This window comes from Oryza glaberrima, chromosome 7, assembly GCF_000147395.1.
Source record: "Oryza glaberrima chromosome 7, OglaRS2, whole genome shotgun sequence".
In the NCBI taxonomy this organism is placed as follows: domain Eukaryota; kingdom Viridiplantae; phylum Streptophyta; class Magnoliopsida; order Poales; family Poaceae; genus Oryza; species Oryza glaberrima.
Window position 1 is genome coordinate 16,428,521 of NC_068332.1, and position 25,115 is coordinate 16,453,635.

General features: G+C 39.9%; 1 protein-coding gene and 1 long non-coding RNA gene across 10 annotated transcripts; one reads left to right on the forward strand and one right to left on the reverse strand.

The window, feature by feature from the left end:
• Positions 1-1,791: 1,791 nt before the first annotated feature.
• LOC127778235 (uncharacterized) lies at positions 1,792-7,389 on the reverse strand. 7 transcript variants are annotated; one of them, XR_008018476.1, is made up of 6 exons: positions 7,024-7,389; positions 6,359-6,516; positions 6,075-6,154; positions 5,286-5,418; positions 5,149-5,181; positions 1,792-4,486 (listed from the first exon to the last, which is right to left on the reverse strand). It is a non-coding gene; the product is annotated as an uncharacterized LOC127778235 (long non-coding RNA). The 7 variants fall into 7 exon arrangements; XR_008018473.1 differs by having other exon boundaries at positions 6,352-6,516; XR_008018471.1 differs by having other exon boundaries at positions 1,792-4,085; positions 4,288-4,486; positions 6,075-6,516.
• A 5,063-nt stretch (positions 7,390-12,452) lies between these two features.
• Positions 12,453-22,453, forward strand: LOC127779086 (regulator of nonsense transcripts 1 homolog). 3 transcript variants are annotated; one of them, XM_052305776.1, is made up of 29 exons: positions 12,453-13,223; positions 13,846-14,097; positions 14,204-14,374; positions 14,530-14,580; positions 14,705-14,797; positions 14,963-15,058; positions 15,156-15,206; positions 15,290-15,408; positions 15,747-15,855; positions 16,229-16,351; positions 16,428-16,499; positions 16,800-16,871; positions 16,962-17,028; positions 17,097-17,239; positions 17,330-17,401; positions 17,468-17,596; positions 18,149-18,304; positions 18,411-18,524; positions 18,623-18,721; positions 18,806-18,883; positions 19,233-19,367; positions 19,911-19,985; positions 20,077-20,191; positions 20,288-20,658; positions 20,733-20,795; positions 20,879-20,950; positions 21,115-21,243; positions 21,344-21,460; positions 21,542-22,453. In XM_052305776.1, the coding sequence occupies exons 1-29, from the start codon at positions 12,615-12,617 to the stop codon at positions 21,620-21,622; spliced, it is 3,834 nt and encodes a 1,277-aa protein (XP_052161736.1). In that variant the 5' UTR covers positions 12,453-12,614; the 3' UTR covers positions 21,623-22,453. The 3 variants fall into 3 exon arrangements, with proteins under 3 accessions (XP_052161736.1, XP_052161737.1, XP_052161738.1); XM_052305777.1 differs by having other exon boundaries at positions 20,077-20,179; XM_052305778.1 differs by lacking the exon at positions 20,733-20,795.
• Positions 22,454-25,115: the final 2,662 nt, after the last annotated feature.

Below are 25,115 nucleotides of genomic sequence, written 5' to 3' on the forward strand. Positions count from 1 at the left end.
CTTGCTTCTGGTTGAGTTGGTAGTCCTCTAAGTGAGCTTTCCATAGAGTCCAAGATCATAAAAAAGGGACTCCCGAGAAAAAAGTTATGGTTGTTTTACTCTTTGGTGTTTTCGGAAATTCCAAAAATGATAGAAATTCTAGTTTTGCTCTCTCGTGTTTTTTGGATTTTGAAAAATTCCGAAAAAGACAGAAATCTCAGGTTTGCTCTCTAGTGTTTTTCGGATATTTTCGAAAATGCATTTCGAAAGTTCCGAAAAATGGAATATGTGCCTCAAACGGCTAGTTTTGATAGGCTCGGGTATATAAATGCCTCCATCCCCTCCTTGAGTGGCTGTTGTTCTCTTAGACATGAAATAGATATATCCAAAGCCAAATATCCCATCTCCAATCTCCAGCCTAAGTGGTAGATCTTTATGAGTGAGATTTGAGAAGAGAAGAGAGTTGGGAAGAGAGTTTGAGAGCTAGTGAGCTTTACTCTATACTTTGAGCATTGGAGTACATAGCAAGTAAATTTTCGATTGTGTTTGTTACTCTTGGGGACTAAGGTCGCCAATGAGCACCGAAGGTTGTGGTGTGCCACAAAAAGTTTGTGAAGGCTTCAATTTCGTCTCTGCAAGGGAAGAAATTAAGAGTGAAATCGAGGAGTGCATTTGTGCAATCTCATGTAGAAAAGGGATGAAAGAGACCCGGCCTTTGTGGCCCCTCAACGAAGACGTAATCCGTGGATCCAAACTTGGGAAACAAGTCACGCGTCTCCTCTCTTGGTTCGCTCGTTCTTGCCTTCTCTCGTGTTATGTTTGAGCTTGGTTTTACCTGATCTATTTGTATGCTTAATTGATATAGTTGGTGACCTTATATCTTGCTTGGATACCTTGTTTGTCACCTTTTGATCCATATATATTTTGTTTGTTCGAGCTATAAGTTCATAGCTAGTGTTTCATTTTGTTATTCTCCAAACTTTTTGATTGAGACCGGAACTTACAATCCCGTACCGGAAGTTTCAATTTGAACTGAAAGTTCCCATCATTCTAATATGCTATGAAGATATGATAATTTTTAGGAATGCCTATTTACCCCCCCCCCCCCCCCACTCTAGGCGACATCAAAGTCCTTTCACTTCAGGGCACCAACCAAACACCACTCAGACCAACATCAGGGATTGAGGCCTTTGTGCCTAGTGTAGTCACCTTGAGAGTTGAGACCTGTGGGAACGTGCCAAAGAGAAGATGATGTCATGCATCATCCATGGTTCTTTGCTTGGTTTAACTCTGTGGCCATGTTGTCCTATTTTTGTTTACTCAACTTTTACTTTTTGATGGCTTTTGTTTCGATTTATATAGCTTTAATATGATAGTCTAGTATTAGCTGGTCTGGTTTAACCTAACATAAATTGTAGGAAAACATTCTTTAATTTCAATATTAGTATTTTGGGTAAAGCAAGAAATAAAAAGGTAGTTTCGAGCGAAATGTAGGGCATCTCAAATGTCGATTCACTTCAAAGTGAGGAGGGGATCTACCAAAGGTAAGATTCGATTGATTTTTTTATGTCTTCTTTTGCCTCTATATTGCTTTTTCTTGTAAAGGACTCATCTTCCTCAGTTCTCCTCCTCAACTCAACCTATGGTATTATGATTCTCATTGCTATCTTATTTCTGAGATCTCCCTCACATTCGATTGTGTTGTCGTGGAGGCAATAAAAGATCTTCTTCAAGACTAGAATATAGTGGCAGGGAGCTCAGTCTCAAGGCTCAAGGCACAAAGGAGCTAAATTCATTAGCTTTGGACTTTGATGAAGTTTTCCATAGAAACCTTGATTTTCTTTCACTTTGAAAAAAATACTCTATGTTAGATTTGTTTCCCTGGACCTACTAATTACTTAGTGTGGAGTTCAGACAGTATGTTTGATATGGTTTGGAAAGTTATAAAGTGTTCCCAAACAGAGCATGGGTATTACCAATGATTTTGTTCTAATCCAAACCAATCACACTAACATTTAGCTCTCTTCTGAAATGCAGAATTGGGAAAGTAGATGGATATAAAAAAAACATGATTTTGACACGAATAAGAAGTACAACAAGCGATTGCAAAAGACAGGGATAAAAAGGAAAAACAAAAAGAGAGGAAATGACTGTTTGATTAGATCAAATGAATTTGAAGATAGATAAATATAAAGAAAACTTTACATAGGGTTAGACCTCATGTTGAATTTTCTCCAAAACAAACATAGAATGAGGCATTATATATGAATTCCATAAGATTCAACAATGTCTAGTCCTTTGAAATATCAAAGGGCCATTTGAAAAAAAAATCTATACAAATGAAATACTACAAAATTCCTATGCTTTTCATTTAAACTAGTAACCATGCACGTGCAACGCACGAAAAGGCTAAAATAAATTCAATCAAATATATTGCTCTGTAAATTTACAAACAGGATAGCATTAAACATCATTCATTTGAAGCTACGCAAATAGACAAACCATATTCTTTAATCAATCGTACAAAATGCAAATCTAGCTTATACAATGTACCTAACCAAATCAAGAAACCCACTTCGAGTGCAGATTCAGTACCAAATGTGCAAAATTTCAAGTACATGACCAATTCTTGTAGAGTATGAACATCCAATACCGAACTATAAAGTATAAGCAAATGCGGAGATAAAAAAAAAGTGGAAAAAGTGGAGACAGTCTAAACCGTCAAAAATCATGGTGGTGTCCAAGACACCATGGTCTCTATGGACCATGTGATCGTCAATGGGGGATGACCATCATTGATGGGTCAAGGTTGATTCCGCCGGCGCCTAGGATCTGAGCAGGCATTCAGATTATCACTTGGGAGCTTGATGCGTACATGGGGGACATGGTCATAGTGTTTCTTCCGTCCTGCCCTGATTCCCTTAAAGCAAAAGAAACCAGCAAAATGACATGTATACAGTCCAAACTGCTACCGTCAGAAAAAGAATTGAGATCCAAAAATTTAGAAATGATTGCAGCTTCAATACAGTAACAGGAAGATATCTGAAGTTCATCACCAAAGTTTATCAAAAAAACAAAACCCTAATTCATGTATGGCCCTAATATCACTATACCAGCAAAATGGCCAGTGGTTTCACTGGAGCACAAGCACCTTTTGATAAAATCAGAGTCTATAGATTTGGAAAGATCGAAATGTATGATGCAGCTAGAGATAAAAAATTTCACCAGAACTTACATGCTTACTGTATGACAAAAGGAACATAAGTAAGCCCGCAATCTAAGACAAGCAAATTAAACAGACCTCATCCACCATCCATTTGAAGAGAGGAGATCAAGGCTATGGCTATGGCAGGTCCCATCCTAAAGAAAACTGCCAAAGCCTGCACTCTCTGAAGTAGCCATATGCAGTATTCTTTCCAGAAAACAGACAAAAAAAAACAAACAAAAAGGCTTCCAAAAATAGACCTTTCATCGAATAGCTCAAAACTGAACATGACATGCACTGTGAATTTCAGTGGACAGATAGAGGACCATCCTGATCTTCTCAAGTACTCTTTCCAAGTGAAATTAATAACAACATTATAGCCCGCTTGCATAAGATTACTTGAAGCCACACTGAATATCTTTTTCTTGCCAAATCTGAAGGCAGAACTCCATGACTTAATATATGGCATGTGTCTCCTGTGTGTGCCTAATGTAATGCATATGCCCAGTACTGAATGGAATGGAATAGATTTAAAAGAAATAATCTATATATGAAAGAAGGTTGCTGATCTGGAAGTGATGAAGCACCTCTAAACTTGGAACAAATGAGCGAAATGCATGGGAACTGGGAGCAATTGACCATCTTACTCTAGCTCAATTTTAAAAAACATAAATATATTTATAGATGAAAGAGGGGAAAACATACATACAAGAACAAAAACTGACGAGATCTTCATGTAGTTGATATGGTTTTATCCAAGGAATTAGACAACTGGTGCTTATGTTGTGTGAACTACACAAATCAGCTACCTCTTCTTCAGGAAAGTATACTCATACATCAGCTGCAACACATGCAGTATCTGCAATCACGTTAATAAATGCATCACCGAGAAATCAGATGCCTGTAAAAAGAAATAAATGGTCAGCAAGGTCAAAATTTCTTATCAAGGCAAAACACTATAACGAACATATAGTGGGCAGACAATTGTACATGTTGGCCTACGCCTCCACACCATGCATACCGCCTCATATCAAAAAATGTATTCATTTGTAAGACAATTGTGCACTACATTTTTGGGAACATCAATAAGATATTAATATTACCCTCATTCAATTCATATCCATGCAAACAATAAATAATCTCTGCATCTCCATTTTAACAAAATGATTAGCTGCTTGCTCATCTTGTTCTTGTAAATAGATTATGAAATAGGATGAAAGCAAGACAACTGGAAGGTGATCAGACAACTGTTCTGAATTCTAATGCCAGCAATCGAATGAGATATCCTCGACCTTTGCAACCCTGCAGACACAAATGCAAGCAGATATAAGACAACTGCTGGGTGACATCTTTAGAGTTTTTACAATGGCGATAAATATAAAAGGAAATTCCTGCTGAGAATGAAACGACTTTATAGTGTAAATGAAAATGATGCTGAACAATTAATTATGCTTGTTCCTCACAGCATACTTATTTGCATGCAAAACTTGCTGACACATAAAAGTCATTGCATGATCAGTTTTTCTTGAGCTATCAGAAGGGTTCTCTGAAAACTAAGAGTACCACATACAACAGTAGTGGTGACCAATCATAATTTACAGGATCATTGACATGTAATTACAAGGGCTATAGACATGCTCTCTCATTTTCTCAAAAGCTTATGCCTGAAAGCTTTACAGATTATTCAGACCAACCATGTCCTTGCTCTGCAATGATTCTACCAGATCTGCGTGCGCAAGCATGTGTGCAAAATTTGCAGCGAATTGTAGAACCACTTAAAACTAAGCATTGACCATGAAAGAAATTCAATTTGTTCATTCAACTCATGGTGAAAGATAAAAAGAATTAAGGGTAAAGCACCCTGCTGAATAGACACTAACTGAAGCCTTGCTAAAATAATCAATCAACAGGTTTTATTGTAAAACAAAATCAAGTTTGAGAAAGAACCAAGTCTTGTGACTGACCATTTGGGAAACACGCACTGCTTCTGTGAATGCCTGGAAGAAAGAAATCCAAGAGTAGCAATATTTAATACTGAAACAGGTGGTCCTAGTAATATACAGGCAGAATAAATTAAAGAAAACCAACTACCATACATTACCTATAAGGCTTTCTTCGGATGTCCAAAATAACAGTGCAAGTTACCTAAGCAGAGCAAAGCACTCTCATACTTCCCAACTATAATATCTTGGAATGGAGAGGCGGTACGACTGAAAAGTCCTTGCATCCCTGCACTACATCATCCACATAAATTAACTATGTTAGAACATATTTACAAGAGCTTCCGTTTTCAACATAGCATAAGCAACATGTCACTATCACATATGCTTACAGGTTACTCTTGCTTGCCGACAAAAGATTCTTAAAAAATCATGGTGGGCTAGTGGTAGCATTGAGTAAATATAATAGATGTAGCAACAAGTCTAGACAGATATATCATGATTCCAAAACTTGCTGTATTATCCCATTCCAATTTTGATCCATCTTGATCATAGGGAAATAAAGACTGCAGCATTGCTGAATGCAGAAAGTAGAAACTGCTTTATAGACATCTGAAAACATGCTAGAGTATAGAGACTAACATGCCTTAATTCACAGAATACACCTACTGTATTAATTCACGGAATACCCCTACTATAATTGCCATTCATGTGTAGAGGCAATAACTAAAATACATGTGCCATCAATCATCGTAAATGGATAGAACAGGTAGTCAAAACATCAAGCTTTCTCCAGCAATACATTTGGTACTATATTACACAAACCACACAGCAGAGGGGGAGGAGGATGGCAGTGAGCTGAAGGGGAATCGTTTGGCAGTCAACAAAGAAAGACCATCAAATTGTATAATTGAATGATGAATCGAAGCTGCAAGATAGAGTCTGATTACCTAGGGTATAGGCACATTGGCCAAGTACAGCAGCATGACAGGAGATGAATGAAGAGTGGAGCTGCGGCGAGTGAGATGGGCTGAGGAGTGAGGCAGCAGAGACAACATCGACGATGGCGTCAAGAATAATTAATAAATGTTTGAATGTAAACAAACATGGTGCCTAAATTTTGTGAATCTAAAAAAATATGCAGCTGGAAAGCAAGCATAGCTTGTTTTGTTGTAAACAAACATGATGGCTAATAGAGTATATATCGAGAAATTTGTGGAAACAAACATGGTACTTATGTTGGTTCGTGGACTGGGCTGTGTGACTGTGGAAGCATCATTCTCCTTGTCAGGGGTTTCATTTTGTTGAGGATGGGCAGACTTTCCATGTGTTGATGGCGCCGGCCTCATTAGGGCGCCCAGCCTTGCAACGGCGGTCACGGCTGTTAATGGCCTAGGCGCATGTCAGTGAGGAATCATGTTGTCATACATAAATCAAACACAATATATCATTTGAATGACAGTGTGAGTATAAAAAGGCAATTAATAGAAGGTGTACAGCAAGACATGATAATGTAAATAACAGAAATTAGCAGTGAAAATATTATGTGCATATATGCGATCAAAGAAGGGAATTAGAAAGGTTAAAACATGAACTGATGAACCAGAGTGGGTGCTAATTTGTACACTGCTCATTGCCAAAACCTAACATTTGATTCAGATAACTTGACTACGCCCATGACCTTGCAATCCGAAAAAGAAAAAAAATCATGTCTAGCTGTATATACATGGAAATCAAGGAGTATTCCTGTACTGATCCAGAAGATAATTTCAGTTTGCACTATATGGAGACAACATCATTCAATCGGTTGTGCACAATACATTATGATAATACATTCAATCTGTTATACATAATACATTGTGAAGTACATTCTCAGATGGAAAAGGAATAGTCTCGTACCTGCACAGCCTCCGCCGGCGACGTCTCCGGCCCCTCAGCCTAGACGGCAGAACCGCAGAAGCGCTCCATGCTGGTCGCCGGAAGGAGGAGGAGGAGGAGGCGGGGCGGCGGAAGGCGCGCGACGGGGCGCCGGAAGGAGGAAGAGGAGGCGGGGCGGCGGAAGGCGGGGGAGGAGGCGCGGCGGGGCGCCGGAAAGAGGAAGAGGAGGCCGGGCGGCGGAAGGCGCGCGGCGGGGCGGCGGAAGGAGGAAGAGGAGACGCGGTGGCGGGGCGCCGGAAGGAGGAAGAGGAGGCGCGGCGGCAGAAGGCGGAGGCGGAGGAGGCGCGGGCGGTCTGGTGACCTTTTTTTTCGATTTTTTTTTTCCTGGCGACGGTTAAGCGCTAATTGGAGGGTTAAGCGCTAATTGCACCTGCTGTGTTAATTGCACTTAACAACTCGTGCTTTTTATATCTATATAAATATATAAATGAAATACTACAAAATTCCTATGCTTTTCATTTAAATAAAATGGGTGTTAATTTGCCAAATAATAAATAACATTTTTTTGTATCAATTGATCCAAAATGGCTCTTTCTAGCTTTCTAAAATACTAAACGGTGTTTTTAAAAAACATTATATATAGAAGTCTCTTAAGAAAATATCAAATAAATATATTTATCAATTTTTAATAGCTAATATTTAATTAATCATGTGCTATTGAGGAGTTTCAAATGGGTCCTTAGGCTGTGTTTGAGACAAGCACTAGGAAGATAAAAGTTTCTCATTTTTTGCCCACACGCTTCCCAAACCGTTAAACGGTGCATTTTCAAGTTTCTATAGAAATGTTGCTTTAAAAAAATCCTATTAATACACTTTTTAAGTTTGAAATAGTTAGTAAGGGGGTGTTTGGATGGGACTAAAACTTTTTAGTCCCTGTCACATCGGATGTTTGGACACTAATTAGAAGTATTAAACGTAAACTAATGACAAAACCCATTCCATAACTCTGGACTAATTCGCGAGAAGAATCTATTAAGCCTAATTAATACATGATTAGCCTATGTGATGCTACAGTAAATATTATCTAATTATGGATTAATTAGTCTTAAAATTTGTCTCGCGAATTAGCTCTCATTTATGTAATTAGTTTTGTAAGTAGTCTATGTTTAATACTCCAAATTAGTGTCCAAACATTCGATGTGATAGGGACTAAAGTTTAGTCTCTGAATCCAAGCACCACCTAAATCATGACTCATCTCGTTCTTTGTACCTTCTTAATCCTCTTCTTTTTCAATCTCCAAAACACATTCTTATAATTGAGAGGATAATGATAATTACTACTGTTTATTTCAGTTCTCCCTCTAAGTGGCCAACGAGCGGGCCCTATAAAAGCTACTATCAGCACGAACCCTACAATCATTCGCCTGTTTAGGGGAGTTTAAAATTATGAGAAGCAACTAGGTGATAGCTAGCTTGTGAGGATCTAGAAAACTTAGATTTTTTTAGCTTCTAATTTTTAGTTTTGTAGATTCACAGAATCTAAATAAAAATCTGAATTGATTGGGAAGTAGTAGAGACGAAAGAAGCTACTACTACTAATTTTTCAACTCCAGTTAAAATGGGAGCGGAGCTAGGTGGAGCGCTCTCTTAAAAGAACTAGCAAGGTAGAGCTAGGTTTAGGCAGTGCTCCACAGGTCCACTCCAGATCCAACTTCTAGAGCTAAATTTAGTGTCTGTTTGGTAGAGCTCAAACTCCTAAGTTTAGCTCTAGGAGCTGAGTTTAGAATAGAGTTGTGGAGCAGCCTAAACTCCGCTCCACCTCTCTAGTTAATTTTGTGAGAATGTTTCACCCAACTGCACTCTCATTTTAGATGAAACTGAATCTGTTTCGCTGAGCTCCAGCTTCAAAAAGGATGAAGTTGGAACTAGAGCTATGCCACATCTCTACTCTCTACTACTTAAAAAAATTGAAAACATTTCCGTTGTCCGTAATAACAGAGGTGAAAAAAACATTAAAACAAAAAAGGAAAGTCCGATTCAATTTGACGCAGAAAAAAATCTATAAAAAAAGCCGGTAAGAAAGGGCGATAAAAAACAAAAAAACCCCGTCAAGAGGGCGAAAAAAAAAGAAGAAGGATCGATACAAAATCCAATCGGACATAGAACGTAGAGGAAGAGAAAATGAACCGCACAAATCAGGATTTTCGTCCGTCTTAGTAGCGGACCTCCTCCCTCCGATTCATCTATCAATGCACCCACAACCAATCCCAAACCATCATAAATCTAACCCAAAAACTAAATCCCAATCCTAATCCAATCGAAATCATCCAGGATAGGAGACGATCCAATTAGAGAGAAGAGGTGGAAATCACAAAATAAATCACATCACAGAGGAGTAGAGAGGGAGGGGTGAGCGGACGCTTTTGCTGCTCCTTGCCCAACCTCCTCCTCGCCACCTCGCCGTCATGGAGGTCCCGAGCCGCCGCGCCGCCGGGGAGCCACCGAGCCGGGAGCTGTCGACCTATGCCCCTGTGCCGCTGCTAAACTAGGGAGATGCCGAGAGGGAGGGAGGAAGAAGGCGACGTCGAGGAGGCTGAGGAGGCACGGCCACGCATTGAGGTCCGGTGGCGGGAGGCAGATGTGGCAGGGGTAGGGGTGGTGGTGAGGAGGTGGGCAGCGCTGGGGTCGGGCGGGAGTCGTTCGACGGTGTGGGGTGGAGGTACCGAGGGAGGAAGAGGAGCGGGTGGTAGGTCGGTTGGGATTGTGGCGATAAGGATGGATGGCTAGGATTGTGGGGATAAGGTTGGTTGATTAGTAGGTCGGCTCTGACTAGTTTATTCTAATAGGGGTTGGTATCCGGTTTTTTAAATAGGTGTGAGTTTTTTCAAAGAACATTCATCTATAAGACTAATATAGATGATCAATATATGTGTTGGTTGTGAAAAACCGGGACCTATAAATATATTATAGGTGTTGGTTCTTTTTTTTTAAAAAAAAAACTAGCTTTTTTCTACTACTTAAAATTTTGAAAACGTTTCCGTTATCCGTCTTAAAATAAAAAAAGAGCGAACAAAAAATCTTCGCTCTGTCCGATTCCGCCACCACACGAAAATTGAATACAGACTCGATTTGGACTCAAAATCGGATGAAATTAACCCCGTAAATACAAAGGGTTCCATGACAATCCAATCGGGCTAGACTACTACTTAAAAAATTGTGAACGTTTCCGTCTTAAAATTAAAAAAGAGCGAAAATAATCTTTGCCCTGTCCGATTCCGCCACCACACGAAAATTGGATACAAACTTGATTTGGACTCAAAATCGGATGAAATTAACCCTATAAATACAAAGGATTCCACATGACAATCTAATCGGACAATCCAGCGATTGAGAAAAAGAACGGGAAGAAAAATAGAAACATCACCGTGAAGCCGCCAACGCCGTCGTCGCCACCGGATCTGTCCATGGGAAGCTGTCAGCGTCGTCTGTGAAGCCGGATCGACACGTCGCCGTTGTATCCGCTGCAGGAAGCCGCCGGCACTGAATCCGCTCGCGGGAAGCCACCGACGTCGCCGTCGCTGTCGACACCGACGTTGGGAGGGTACCGCCGGATCTTGAGGGTGGAGAGGGCGTCATCACCGACAGAAACAAAGAGGCCGAGAGGGAGGGACGGCCATTGAGGCCGACGGGGAGAGGGAGAGGGGGAGGGACAACCGTCACCGCTGTACCCCGCTGTCGCCGCACCGTGCCGGCGAGATGGGAGGGAGAGGGACAGAAGGAGCGGCGCCGCCGGAGGGAGAGGGGAGGGGAAACGGCGCCAGAGGGAAGGGGTGGGGGAGAGGCGGCGCCGGTGGGGGAGGAGGGGAGCGGTGTCGGGCGGGAGGAGGCAGCCGGCGATTGGGGGGTGGGGGAGGCGGAGAGGTGGCGTTGGGCAGCGGGAGGCAGGGAGAGGGAGGGGGAGAATGAATCTAGGGTTAGGGTTGCACCAGGGTTTTGATTGATTTGGAACTGATTTGAGCCGTCCATCGAAACGAACGGCTAACATCGATCGAGCGTCGGGCTGGCCTCCGTCACCGGACCGTGGCACTTGGCCGTACACGGGCCGGCGGTCCAACACAAACGTGGAAGTGAGACGAGGAGTATGGGGATGTTAGTTGGACTTTAGTCGCTTGCGGCCTAAGAAAAGTGGGTCGGCTCGGTTGCGGGCTGAAGAAGAAATTGGGCTGAAAATGGCCCATAGAGAAAGAATGATTTTTATTTAAATTAATGCTGAAATGATGTTTGTATTATTAAAATTAGCAATTAAGCACAGCAAATTTCAAGAAAGTTTTAAAGCTAACTACGGAGAATTTAATAAAAATTAAATCCAACCATATCATTTTACCTACCTACTTAAAAAATACCTAAATATAAAAAAATGTATTTCAATTAATTAGAATTTAATATGTTTTAGGGCTAGTATATCATAAGGCAAAATCTAAACCGAGAAGCCTCTCGGTTTAGTGTTAACCAGCGACCAATCAATTGTGAGAAGAAGTACTACTATACATGCATGCTTTATTTCTCTTAGACATGCATGTCTTTTTCTTCATTCTTATAAAGTTTTTTCTCAAATTACTTATTCGATCTACAATCCGATTACACCATTGTATTTGTTACAATTAAATTTTCACAACAAGATATTACATGATTATACTACGATGAAAAAATATTTATATTTGTAAATTACTTTTATTATATACGTAAGTTACTTTTATCATATATATAAGTTACTTTTAGATTTGACTAAATTATTTCTTAGACATATAAAAGTTAATTCAATACAATCTAAAAGTAATTTACATATATTATAAAAGTAACTTAAAACAAAACGGAAGTAATTTTGTCACGACATTAGAAGTAAATTCGTTGTAGGGTTAAAAACATGACTAGTTGTGTAGTCACGTCCAATGAAAAAAAGTCAAGCATTAAAGTTACTTTCCTTTTGTTATAAGTTACTTCTATAATATATGTAAATTACTTTTAGACTTTATTGAATTTACTTTTATATGTCTATGAGGTAATTTAGTGAAATCTAAAAGTAATTTAGATATTTGTAAAAGTAATTTATATTTTTTTCATCAAAATATATTTATGTGAGATCTTGTTATAAAGATTTAATTGTTACGAACACAATGGTGTAATCGAATCATAGATCGGATAAATAGTTTAAGAGAAAATTTTATTTAAAATATAGGTGGATAGAGTCTCTCGTATATGAAGTGATAGCGGGTTTGTCTAGTCACGTCCATATCATAAATTAGAGTTGTACCAAAGGTACGTACGTAAAAGCTCTCCAAACCTCTCCAAACCGGTCTCCACGGCTCCACCCTCCAAAAGTCCAAACTCCTCCTGCACGAGACGGCTGGACGCGAGGGGAGACGGTTTTAATCAAATCAAATCAAATCAAATCAACTTCTCCTCCACCACCTCACCTCTTCCTCTTCTCTCTCCCGTCTCTCCCCCTCCCCCGATTCGCCTCGTCTCTCCCCACTCCCCGAACCACAAAACCCTAACCCTAGGGAGGAGGTGGAGCCCTTCCCCTCGCCCCCATCCCCGTCCCGCCCGCTCCGATGGCGACGCAGACGCCCTCCTCCTCCGCCGCCGCCGACCTCTACGAGACGGCCTCGCAGCCCGACCCGCCCGCCTCGGCCGCCGGCGACGCCTACACCTTCCTCGAGTTCAACACCCAGGGCGACGACTTCGACTACCCGGACTTCCCGGAGCTCTCCCAGCCGGCCCGATCCGCGCCCCCCACGTCGGCTCCGGGGGTGCCTGGCTCCGCGGGCTCGCCGTCGCCGTCGTCCTCGTCGTGGCCGCCCCCGCCTCCCCCGCCGCCGGACGCCTCGCAGGACCCCGATCTCGCGCCGCGGGAGGCCACCACCCCGCCGGCCTCCTCGTCCTCGCCGTCGCCGCGCGCGTCGGCCAAGGCGAGGGCGTCCGCCGCGGCGGCGGACGGGCTCGCCTCCGGGGTCGCGGCGCTCAGCTTCGAGGAGCCGCTCGGCGCCGGCGCCGGGGAGGATGGGTTCGGCTACGGCAAGGGCGACTTCGTCGAGCACGCGTGCCGGTACTGCGGGATCCACAACCCCGCGTGCGTCGCGCGCTGCAACGTGCCGTCCTGCCGCAAGTGGTTCTGCAACTCGCGGGGGAACACGTCCGGCTCCCACATCGTTAACCACCTGGTGCGTGTCCCTGTCTTTTTCTCGTGCTAATTACGGTCATAACAGCTTAGGGTCATAACAGCTTAGTTTCTTTCAGTTTTAAGATCAATCCATCGATCATATGTGAATTCGGTAGGAGTTTGCCGCCAACCTAAGTAGGTGACAAGTTTGTCTCGCAGATGATGACAAGTTTGGCATTTTAGTGTAGAATACTCATGTTTAAAACTTGATAGCATGCCTTGTCCCATAAGGGCATTTATGTCATCAGGATGCCTTGTCCACTAAAATTATTTGTTCCTAATTTTGTTATCTGTGGTGCAATACAAAAATTTATGATAAATTGCAATCCTACATCTTTTCTTTTGAAATCAATTGTGCTACATGGCAATTTGCTATCATGTCTGCGGGTGGTTAGTAGAATTCAACTTTGGTTCAAAAAATCCAGGGTCTTCTATAGGGGATTTCTCAGGCGTTCCTGAATTACCTATGCTATTTTTTGCAGACCAGCTTAGGCTTTACAGACTACATAGAAATTTAATGGTAGAAATTATTGGTGTCACTTATTTTTAGCCTGTTACTGCTTTCATTCAGTTTATTTCATATTTTATGACTTAATTTTTACACCGCTGTGTATTTTACACAGGTTAGAGCAAAACATAAGGAAGTTTGCCTACACAAGGATAGTCCGTTGGGTGAAACAATTCTTGAGTGCTACAATTGTGGTTGTCGGAACGTATTCCTTCTTGGTTTTATCTCAGCAAAGGCAGAGAATGTCGTTGTTCTTCTGTGCAGAGAGCCCTGTTTGAGTGTTAATGCATTGAAGGATATGAATTGGGACCTCAGTCAGTGGTGTCCTCTTATTGATGACAGGTGTTTCTTATCATGGCTTGTCAAGGTTAATGCTTCCTCCCTTTAGTATTTTGGGTTGTGTGTGCAATTGTGCATTGAGTGTTGTCCTCTTATTTGTCTTTTCACAAATTTGCAATCTTTTGTTCTACCAGGTTCCCTCAGAACAGGAGCAGCTGAGGGCTCGTCAAATTAGTGCGCAACAAATTAACAAAGTGGAAGAGCTCTGGAAAACAAACCCTGATGCCTCTCTTGAAGATCTTGAAAAACCAGGTGTCGATGATGAGCCCCAACAAGTGGCTCTGAAGTATGAAGATGCTTACCAGGTTTGGAATGTTCATTGGTTCATTTGGGCATTTATTTCCTGAGCCTGTTTTTGATATCTTGCACCTTGATTCTATACTAACACTTTTAAAACACTCAAATCTTCCATGTTTTTCTATATTGTAACTAACACAGGTTTTCATTTTTTTTTTGCCAGTATCAAAATGTGTTTGCTCCACTGATAAAGCTTGAGGCTGATTATGACAAGGTACTATGTTCTGATAATATTTCCTGAATGTGCTGATAGTTCTTAAAACATTTTGTTCCTTGGAACCAGACTATGATATATGTATATGTACTGAAGTTTCTTGCCTCCTGTTATTTTTCTGTAGATGATGAAAGAGTCACAGAGCAAGGACAGCTTGACCGTGCGGTGGGATATTGGACTGAACAAGAAGCGCATAGCCTATTTCGTGTTTCCAAAGGTTAGCTTAAGAACTTGGAAGCACAAGATCTGATAACATAGGGCCTTGGAATCTTGTCAAAACTATTTTTCCCTTGCTCCTTGTAATTATCATGGACTTTTTATATCATTTAATACACCTACACTTTTTATCTTTCTAACATGTGGAATCAATTTTATATTTTAGGAAGACAATGAATTGAGACTTGTCCCAGGAGATGAGCTGCGGCTTCGATATTCTGGTGATTCTTCACACCCTGCATGGCAGTCTGTGGGTCATGTGGTATGTGCCCTAGAAACATGTTAATTGATAGCTCTACAATAACACCAACAGGGTCACTTCTACTTTAGTGCTAATGGTAAGGGCATTATTCCTTCAGATTAAACTTACGGCACAAGAGGAGGTAGCACTTGAACTTCGTGCTAGTCAGGTATGAGGAGTATAGCTCTCACTTGTTTTTCTTAGTAACCTTTTACTGCTCCCATTTTCCATCATAAACTTTCCTGATTTCAGGGAGTTCCTGTTGATTTGAACCATGGATTCAGTGTGGATTTTGTCTGGAAGAGTACTAGCTTTGATAGGATGCAGGGGGCAATGAAAACTTTTGCTGTGGATGAGACAAGTGTCAGTGGGTGAGTTAGACGCATCTATATCGTGTATACTTAGAATTTCTGGTCCTCTAGTCATATTTATACTGCTTTTACTATGATTACTGCTTAAGGATGAACACACATTTCTTTGCGATTGAACAAAGTGTTTAAGTAAAAAATGTATATTTTTAGCTATTTTTGAAGTTTATGGTTGTTGGTACCTTTTTTGGGGATATGGTTAAAGGTTGATAGGACCCTGATGAATTGGGAAGAACTCTCGCAAAATATCCCTAGTCTGTATTTGGATTCTTTGTTGGATAATCACAATCTTTTCAAATGTCTCATGAGGAAATTCTTACTCTTCTGTTGCTTCAACGTAGGTACATATACCATCACCTTTTGGGACATGAAGTTGAGCATCAAATAATACGTAATACACTACCGAGACGCTTTGGTGCACCAGGACTTCCAGAACTAAATGCTTCACAGGTATGTTTTTGTGCTTCTAGAAAAATGGGTCGATACATCAGTTTAGTGTTGTTTCTTATCTATTCCCTCCATCCCAAAATATAGCTACCTTTAGCATTCAAAATTTCTCCCAAAACATAGTTACTTCACCTACTCCTTCACCTCAACCAATCACAACCATCTCCCATTTAATTTCTCCATCTACATCCTCTTCTTCACCAATCATAATCTTTCCCCATTTAATTCCACCAACTTTCTTCATCTCCGTGCAAAACCTATTTTTTTTAATCTAACTTCAGGTGTTCAGCTATTATGCCATAGCTTCACTGAAGTAGAATTAAACACTATATGTTGATCTAATGTTCTATTCTGATCTTGTGGTGCATCTATTCAGGTCTTAGCAGTTAAAAGTGTTCTCCAGAAGCCAATTAGTTTGATTCAAGGTCCACCTGGCACAGGGAAAACTGTCACATCTGCTGCGATCGTGTATCACATGGCAAAACAAGGCCAAGGACAGGTATAAGAGTGCATGGCATTTGCTCTGCTGGCATAATTTGATGCTATTGTTAACCTTGTCTGATTTGAAATTTCAGGTCCTTGTATGTGCTCCAAGTAATGTAGCCGTTGATCAGTTGGCAGAGAAGATAAGCTCTACTGGTCTCAAGGTAAACAATAATTTATGGTTTATTTTAAGTATCAACTGTTTCCTGTGTTTTTGACTTGTCTGCTATCCCGTTTGACACAGTCCATTGAGTAGTAAAACCATTTTAAGATAGAAGTTTCAAATTACATGCTTGGCTTCTATCGACGTTGATATGAGCTTTTTTTGTATGCTCCTGTGGTTCGCAGGAGTAATTTTGCCATGTTGAATATATACGCGTTTTGAAACTGTTAAATTACTAGTACATCTCATACATTCTTTACTATTTACATTTCCAGTTAGTAACTGTGGTTGCATATTGCAGGTTGTCAGGCTATGTGCAAAATCTAGGGAAGCTGTTTCATCTCCTGTTGAGCATTTGACACTTCATTATCAGGTACATTCTTGATTCTTGGCTAGTTGTTTACCTAGGAAATAGCCATACGCTTGATGATGTCACTGATGTTCCTTTATGCATAAAACGTAGGTTCGGCACCTTGATACATCTGAAAAGAGTGAATTGCATAAGCTACAGCAACTCAAAGATGAACAAGGTCCTTAAACTCTCTCGGCCATTCTGTTTGGTTGAATTAGAAAATTTTCTTATATTCTATTTTTATAGGTGAATTGTCAAGCAGTGATGAGAAAAAGTACAAGGCATTAAAACGAGCTACTGAGAGAGAGATATTACAAAGTGCTGATGTGATTTGTTGCACTTGTGTTGGTGCTGGAGACCCTCGTTTAGCAAACTTCCGATTCCGTCAAGTAATACTTTCTTTCTAATAGCAGTTTAATTTTGATGTCTGCTCTTTATTGAGGTGATGGAGTTTCTTTCTTCTTTTTTTTTTATGTCAGGTTCTTATTGATGAATCTACACAGGCAACAGAGCCTGAATGTCTCATTCCATTGGTGCTTGGTGTAAAGCAGGTAACAAGTAATTAATTGGTGGTTTTTTGTTCTTTCCATTATGCTATATTTATACTCTTTCTTTAGGTTGTTCTTGTTGGAGATCATTGTCAACTGGGCCCAGTCATCATGTGCAAAAAGGCAGCTCGTGCAGGATTAGCACAATCGCTCTTTGAACGGCTTGTTATCCTTGGAGTCAAGCCTTTCAGGCTACAGGTAATTGTTGAATCTGGTGTTCTGTTTCTCCACATTATTACCATGGTGTGAGTATGCTTACCATGCCTTGTCCTGTGGCATTGATGTCAAAACTTTGGAAGCGGTGGATTTAAAGCCTAATACATTCTTTTTAAGTTATCCTGAGATTGCTCATAAATCATGTTACTTTTGTGAGGATTCTTTGAAAAATGGTTTCCCCCCGTATGTGTATGTCAGGTACAATTTAGTGCAGGCATTCTAATTTGAACAAACTGTCTTGCTTAATATTCGTTGTCATATCATTGGACAAAACTTTGAATTATTAAGAATAGTACATGTTCCAACATTACTTATCACTTTGCATTTTCTGGTTTTTCTTTAAGCTTTTTTTGGGGATGAATCATCAAATCTCTGTTGTTCATCCTGATATTGTCGTTGTTTTTACACAATCAATTCACCAAATTATACCCAAGTAACCATTGAAACGAGTTATATCCAAGTATTTTGCGTTCGAAAATTAACATTCCTTGGGAACAAAGCTAATAGTTCTAACATAATCATCTGTTATTACAGGTACAATATAGGATGCACCCTTGTCTTTCAGACTTCCCGTCCAACTGCTTCTATGAAGGCACACTGCAAAATGGAGTAACTGTAAACGAGAGACAGACACCTGGGATTGATTTTCCTTGGCCTGTTCCAAATCGGCCTATGTTCTTCTACGTGCAGGTACCTTCTTGGACCACCACCAATTGATCTTTGTTCTTCTGTACTTCCTAACTGCAAAAGCTCTTCTTGCTTATTTACACAAGAGACTCGTACTGATTTTCTGTAGATGGGACAAGAAGAGATCAGTGCCAGTGGGACATCATACCTCAATAGAACTGAAGCTGCAAATGTTGAAAAGATTGTAACTACATTTTTAAGGAGTGGTGTTGTACCAAGCCAGGTATGCAGTGATGATCCCTTTTTCATCTACTAGTAACATTTTGCAGCACTTGACTCTTTTATAAAAAAAGAAATCACATTTTGTGGAATGTATTGTAGATTGGAGTTATCACACCTTATGAAGGACAAAGGGCATATATTGTGAATTATATGTCAAGGAATGGCTCTCTTCGCCAACAACTATACAAAGAAATTGAGGTTAACCACAAATCATGTATACTGTTCCGTTAAACCTACCAAGGTGAAAGCTGCCTTGTCATATAAGATTTATACTTATTTCAGGTAGCAAGTGTTGATTCCTTCCAGGGAAGAGAAAAAGATTACATAATCCTGTCTTGTGTTAGAAGCAATGAGCACCAGGTAATCTTTGCTGTTTTACTTGGTTTGCAGCATAATATTCTTGACAGTATTTCACATTGACTTCTAGAGGGCGTTATAGATGTACTCTGACCTGGCCTTTTCTATTTAGTGAAAATTCTATTTATGTTTTCAAACTCATTGGCAATGACAGTTGAGGTTGGTAAGCCTGTCTTTGTAAATTCTTATGTTAAGCATCTAGGCAGTAGTTTAACTTGCAGACTGTTGTATATTTTGTGCAAGGATTGAACTGTGTTGTCTGTGCATATTCTAGCTTTTCCTGCTTGAAGAACAACCTTTTTGTTTCGCAAATTTGCGTTAACTGACATGATATTTTTTTTTCACCTTTCAGGGTATTGGGTTTCTTAATGATCCACGCAGGTTAAATGTCGCATTAACTCGTGCTCGGTACGGTATAGTTATTCTTGGGAACCCTAAAGTTCTAAGCAAGCAGCCACTCTGGAATAGTTTATTGACACATTATAAGGTATAAGCTTTCCTTCAGTACATAACAATGCTTTGCATACCCTGTTCAGGTTGCTTATTTTTGGGGTTTATGCCCAGATTGTTAGGTGTTTTTTGAACAGGTTATCTTTCCTGACAGTAGAATTGAATGCTTGTAGTGTTGACGGAACATGTGTATTTTCTACCTGCATGTGTTCAAGGTCTTTTACATTTGAGTATTTGACAAACGGATAAGTGGTTCCATTCCAATTGTCCTGTTTCAGTATTATTTCTTGCTTCTTTATATAACTAAAGGTGTGTTTGAGCTGGATGTTTGGCTGGGCTAATTTGTTTCATGCAAAACGAGACGGAGCATTTGCGAATGATTTTATTGATTTTTTTAAGAAACTTATACAATTTTTGCACCAAACTCAGCCTAAATTTTGTATATCTATAAGCACGTGATGCTTGGTACTATTTGAGAGATATTCCTGTTCATTGGATAAGCATATCTAATAGTAGATATTGAAAGTAAGGAGCTCTTCTGAGTTTTTGAATTTTCACTCGATAATCTCCATGTGTTTAGGAGCATGAGTGTTTGGTAGAAGGACCTTTGAACAACTTAAAGCAGAGTATGGTGCAATTTCAAAAGCCAAAAAAGGTGGGTGCCTTCTTCCACTCTTATAGATACTTGTTGGAAACATTATGGTTCCTTTTGTTTTATTAAATTAACAAAGTATATGCTTGAGTAGATCTACAATGATCGACGACTCTTCCTGGGTGGCGGTCAAGGTGTTATGCAAGGAGCTAGTTTTGGTGCTGCAGGCACAAACCCAGTGGCAGATAAGAGAAGTGGTAGGGGGAAAGGTAGATAGTTAATTTTGTTTGGTTCTGCTTCTAAGTAACTTTTGGCTAATTTTACCCTCTTTTCTCTTAACGCTCCTCTTCTTTTCTGAAATGCAGGGCATTCCTTTGTTCCATTTGGCCCACCAAATGGGGCTCATAAACCTGGTGTGCACCCATCTGGCTATCCTTTACCTCGTATGCCTTTCCCTCCATTTGCTGGGGCTCATTCTCAACCCTATGCTATTCCAACCCGGGGATCATTGCACGGACCGATTGGAGCTGTTCCACCTGTGCCTCAACCTGGAAACAGAAACTTTGGACCTCGTGGAAATACTGGTGGCCCTATTGGTGGGCACCTTGCTCACCAACAGAGTTCTCAGCAAGCTATGGGAGGCATGGGGTCAGCTTTTAACTTTCCTGGCCTGGAGAATCCGAGCAGTCAGCCTTCTGGTGGAGGTCCAATGTCCCAGACTGGATTGATGACACAGGTTTGTTTATTTCTATTAATATATGTCATACAAAAAAAAGTACCTGTCTAGTAATATTTGCCTTTTGCAATTAGATGCCTGTCCAAGGTCTCAGTCAAACATTCCGCGATGGGTTTTCCATTGGTGGGATGTCTCAGGTACTAGCAATTAATGATGCATGCATGTCATTTACTATCTTGTTCTATCCTTGATGACAAAATTTGGTTTTGTTGTTTTCTAGGACTTCTTTGGAGATGATTTCAAGAGCCAAGGATCTCATGTGGCATACAACATTGCTGATTTTTCCACTCAGGTACCCATTGTTTCAAATGTCTCTTGTATTTCTGTGCCAATTCATTTATTCAGTTAAATCTGATTTGTCAACCAATTGGAAAGTAAATTATGGCAATGCCGTAAAGTTTAAAGTTTGCGTTTACTCTGGGGAAGAGTTTTCTAATATAAGTTGTTCATATATAGGCTTCTCAAGGAGGCTATGGTGTTGACTACTCTCAAGGACCCCAATCTGGATATCCTGGGAATTATTTGAACCAAAATGCACACCCAGGGTATTCCCATATGGGTGCAGCAAATGACATTGTCTCTCAGGTCTGTTCTATCTCGGTCATAACTATTACGAAAAGTAACTGCCTTTTCAAGCCTTCTTTATGTGTATGTTCTCTGTGAGTAACCTTTTAGTGTTATCCAGGATCACATGGCCCATGGTTCACATGGAATGTTTACACAAGCGGGATACAATGACCCTTCACAAGATGAGTCATCACAGATGCATTTTGGAATGGCTGGTCCTGGTCTTCAGTCTCAGGTGGTTTATCCTTTTTCATTATCTGTTTAATTGTAACTTTATCTTTCTCAGGGAGTGTGTAGGTAACATGATATTTTGCAGCCCATGATGAACCCGCTCTACTCTCAGTCATATGCTCATTACAACACCCAACCGCAGTCTCTCCAACCTCCTCCCCAGTGATCAGGAAAGCTTGTGATATAATTGCTGAAGCCGCATTAAGTTTTGGAAGTTTGATGGGTTGTATCCTTGGCCCACAGCAGCTTGGTTGTGCCTTTCTGCACTGTAATGCAGAAACGATGGTGCATAGACATCAGTTGCAAGTATTGAGCACAAGCATATGTTGGAGCACTACATGGATATTTATTGAGGCAAGCTTGTACAAGATGGCTATGGCTGTCGACCATTGACCATTGCTGAGGAGCACAAGGATTGCAACACATCTCTTTCTTGTCATGGTAGTTCACAGTGGGGCTTGACAACAAGAGGTGGCAACTTGTGCACTGAGAGATGCTGACGACGCTACCCACATCGCTTCACCTGTATAGAAGGCAAAATGGAGCTTATAGTGGTACGATGTCAATACTTCAGGATTGGCTGGCGCTGTGAAGTCTAAGGTGCAGCCGCTATCGCCTGCCTCCATGGTACCACGAAAACGCTTGCAGATTGGCTTTGTATAGGGGTATAGATGGGGGGTGGCCAGCCCTTTCAGATCTCTCGCACATGGCCATTATATTTATCTGAACATTATGTATGCTTTCTTTATAGTTTTTGATATTTAGGTTCACAGAAATGATGTTTGGTGATCTTGCCTGAAAGAACGAATGCTAGAGCTTGTAGTCATTGATGGAGATCGCGTGATTTTCTTTTTTGGATCAGCTGTCATTTTATGGAGCTGGCTGGATGCTGGTAAACCCGTGATGGGTTTTCTGCGTGGTTGATTCCACAACCGTGAGAGCAAATGTTCTGTCACATGTTTTGATAATACTATATTTGGCCTGTGTTCTGCTGCGATTGTTTTTCATGTGTTTAGTACCAGATTGCAAGTGCCTATTTTATTTGTTCTCTGGATTGAAGGCTTAAGTTTTGTTGGGTATTTGGGTAGTCATGTAATCGTGCTCATGAATGGTGACATTTTGTTGAGGTGCAGGCTCTTGACTGAACGGTGGGAGCCGTATTGGTTACGTTTGGAAATCCTGTGAGTCACCAGCGTTTACAAAACCACGCGATCATCACATGTGGTAACCTTAGTTTTTGAATCCATGTTTAATTTTGTGGTAACCTTAAACATGTGGTAACCTTAAATTGTGGTAACCTTATGGTTTTCACGGTAGTCGTGTGGTTACCGTGGTAACCACATGGTTTATTACGCTTTATGGTGGGGGTGGTGGAAACTTCACCTAAAACGGTTTTGTGAACCCTGATTGTGGTGTGCTAGTAAGCTTTCTAAATGGTAAAATCTAAACCGAGAAGCCTCTCGGTTTAGTGTTAACCAGCGACGATCCAACTGTGAGAAGAATTACTGCTACATGTGCTGATGTGCGTGTTGTTTTTCCTAGACATGTGTGTCTTTTTCTTCCTTCTTATAAAGTTTTCTCTCAAATTACTTATCCGATTTACAATTCAATTACACCATTATGTTCGTTACAATTAAATCTTCACAACAAGATCTTACATGATTATATTACGATGAAAAAATATTTATATTTGTAAATTACTTTTATTATATACTAAGTTACTTTTATAATATATATAAGTTACTTTCAGATTTGACTAAATTACTTCTATACATTCATAATGCTCTAAATTGATTATTTTTATTATTGTTTTTAGTTAATTCTATATTTTGTGGACTTTATAAATCTTCTCTACACTTTACTTGCGAATTCACTCTACATAGTTTCTTGTTTCAGCTCACTCACAATATAATTATTTCTACTATAGAGAGTTACTCCCCCCGTTTCATAATGCAAGTCATTTTAGGATTGCCTATATTGATGTTAATGAATCTAGATATAGTTCTAAATTAAAGTTACTTTCTTTTTGTTATAAGTTACTTTTATAATATATATAAGTTACTTTCAGATTTGACTAAATTACTTCTATACATTCATAATGCTCTAAATTGATTATTTTTATTATTGTTTTTAGTTAATTCTATATTTTGTGGATTTTATAAATCTTCTCTACACTTTACTTGCGAATTCACTCTACATAGTTTCTTGTTTCAGCTCACTCACAATATAATTATTTCTACTATAGAGAGTTACTCCCCCCGTTTCATAATGCAAGTCATTTTAGTATTGCCTATATTGATGTTAATGAATCTAGATATAGTTCTAAATTAAAGTTACTTTCTTTTTGTTATAAGTTACTTTTATAATATATGTAAATTACTTTTAAGCTTTACTGAATTTACTTTTATATGTTTAATAAGTAACTTAGTGAAATCTAGAAGTAATTTAGACATATCATGAAAGTAATTGTGATTTTTCATCAAAATATAATCATGTGAGTTCTTGTTGTAAAGATTTAATTGTTACGAACACAACGGTGTAATCGGATTATAAATCGGATGAGTAATTTAAGAGAAACTTCTCTAAGAAGAAAAAAAATATATAGATATTGAGTGTACTAGTAGCTTTTTTTTTTTTTGGAAAGAATGGTGTCTCTCTTCAGCACTATCCAGCTAGCACTCTCGATGTAGGTTTGTCCTTTCTAAATGTTTGCTCCCTGTGAATAGGTCGTCTTTGAAGCACTGAAGTCACTCTAAAGTACCAATGTATTGACGCCTCAACTTTCTTACTTTGGCTAAAATAAAATGTTTCTTGGATCATTTGCAAATTTGGGGGTAAAATCTATCGATTGTCCTTCACTACACTAAGTTGGTTGGATGCCTCGGTTTACTGTCCTCAGCATGCCAATGTACTAACTTAGCTTGCTTAGGATTCACAAACAATTTGTTTTCATGCGGTTAGCAATTGGAAGATATCACACTATCTTTACGGAGCCACTCCTCTTTAACTGATGACCTTCATCTTCACTTATGTCTTGCTCATATCTAGAAGCCGTAATACTATTTGTAATACATATGTAATCGTTCTAACAAGTATGAATTCTTCTGACCTCAGACCCAATGGGCATAAGATTCGCTTTGCTTCGTGTGTCAATTTGTGGGATTTTCGTTCTCCTCTAGCAACAAGTCCTTCAACAACTCAAGAGGATTTTGTGAAATTCTTGTTTGGCCAACCATTACTTTCCTTAAGCTTCAGAGTTCCAACACAAATGATAAGTTGGTTTGCTTTGGTTTGCACCCAAGATACAAAGGTGCATCAGAATCTGCCACCAACCTACTAATTTTTTCAAAATCTCTCTTATCGTGATATGGGTCTTCAATATCACGAAATATTTCGGACAGAGTTTTAAGGTCAAAATTTATGGTATCTATACCAAATGAAGAATGAACAAACATGTCATCTCGATCTAGCTTATTCCCTACATCTACTTCATCAGCTACAACATCATGTGGCTCTTGTTCTTCATGCTTGCTCCAACAACTGTAATGCTTCATGAACCCTCTATGAATTAGATGAGAATGCACCCATGAACTATCAGAGAACATCCTCTAATATTCGCTCATCCTAATTATCCTATCATTATCTACAATTCTTAGGAA

Excerpts from the sequence above, each read along its gene's own strand:
- LOC127779086 (XM_052305776.1), top strand. The coding sequence starts at position 12,615 with ATGGCGACGCAGACGCCCTCCTCCTCCGCCGCCGCCGACCTCTACGAG. Across the intron at positions 15,409-15,746 it reads GATGAGACAAGTGTCAGTGG|GTACATATACCATCACCTTT; the intron begins GTGAGTTAGACG and ends GCTTCAACGTAG. Across the intron at positions 18,884-19,232 it reads TTAGAAGCAATGAGCACCAG|GGTATTGGGTTTCTTAATGA; the intron begins GTAATCTTTGCT and ends TTCACCTTTCAG.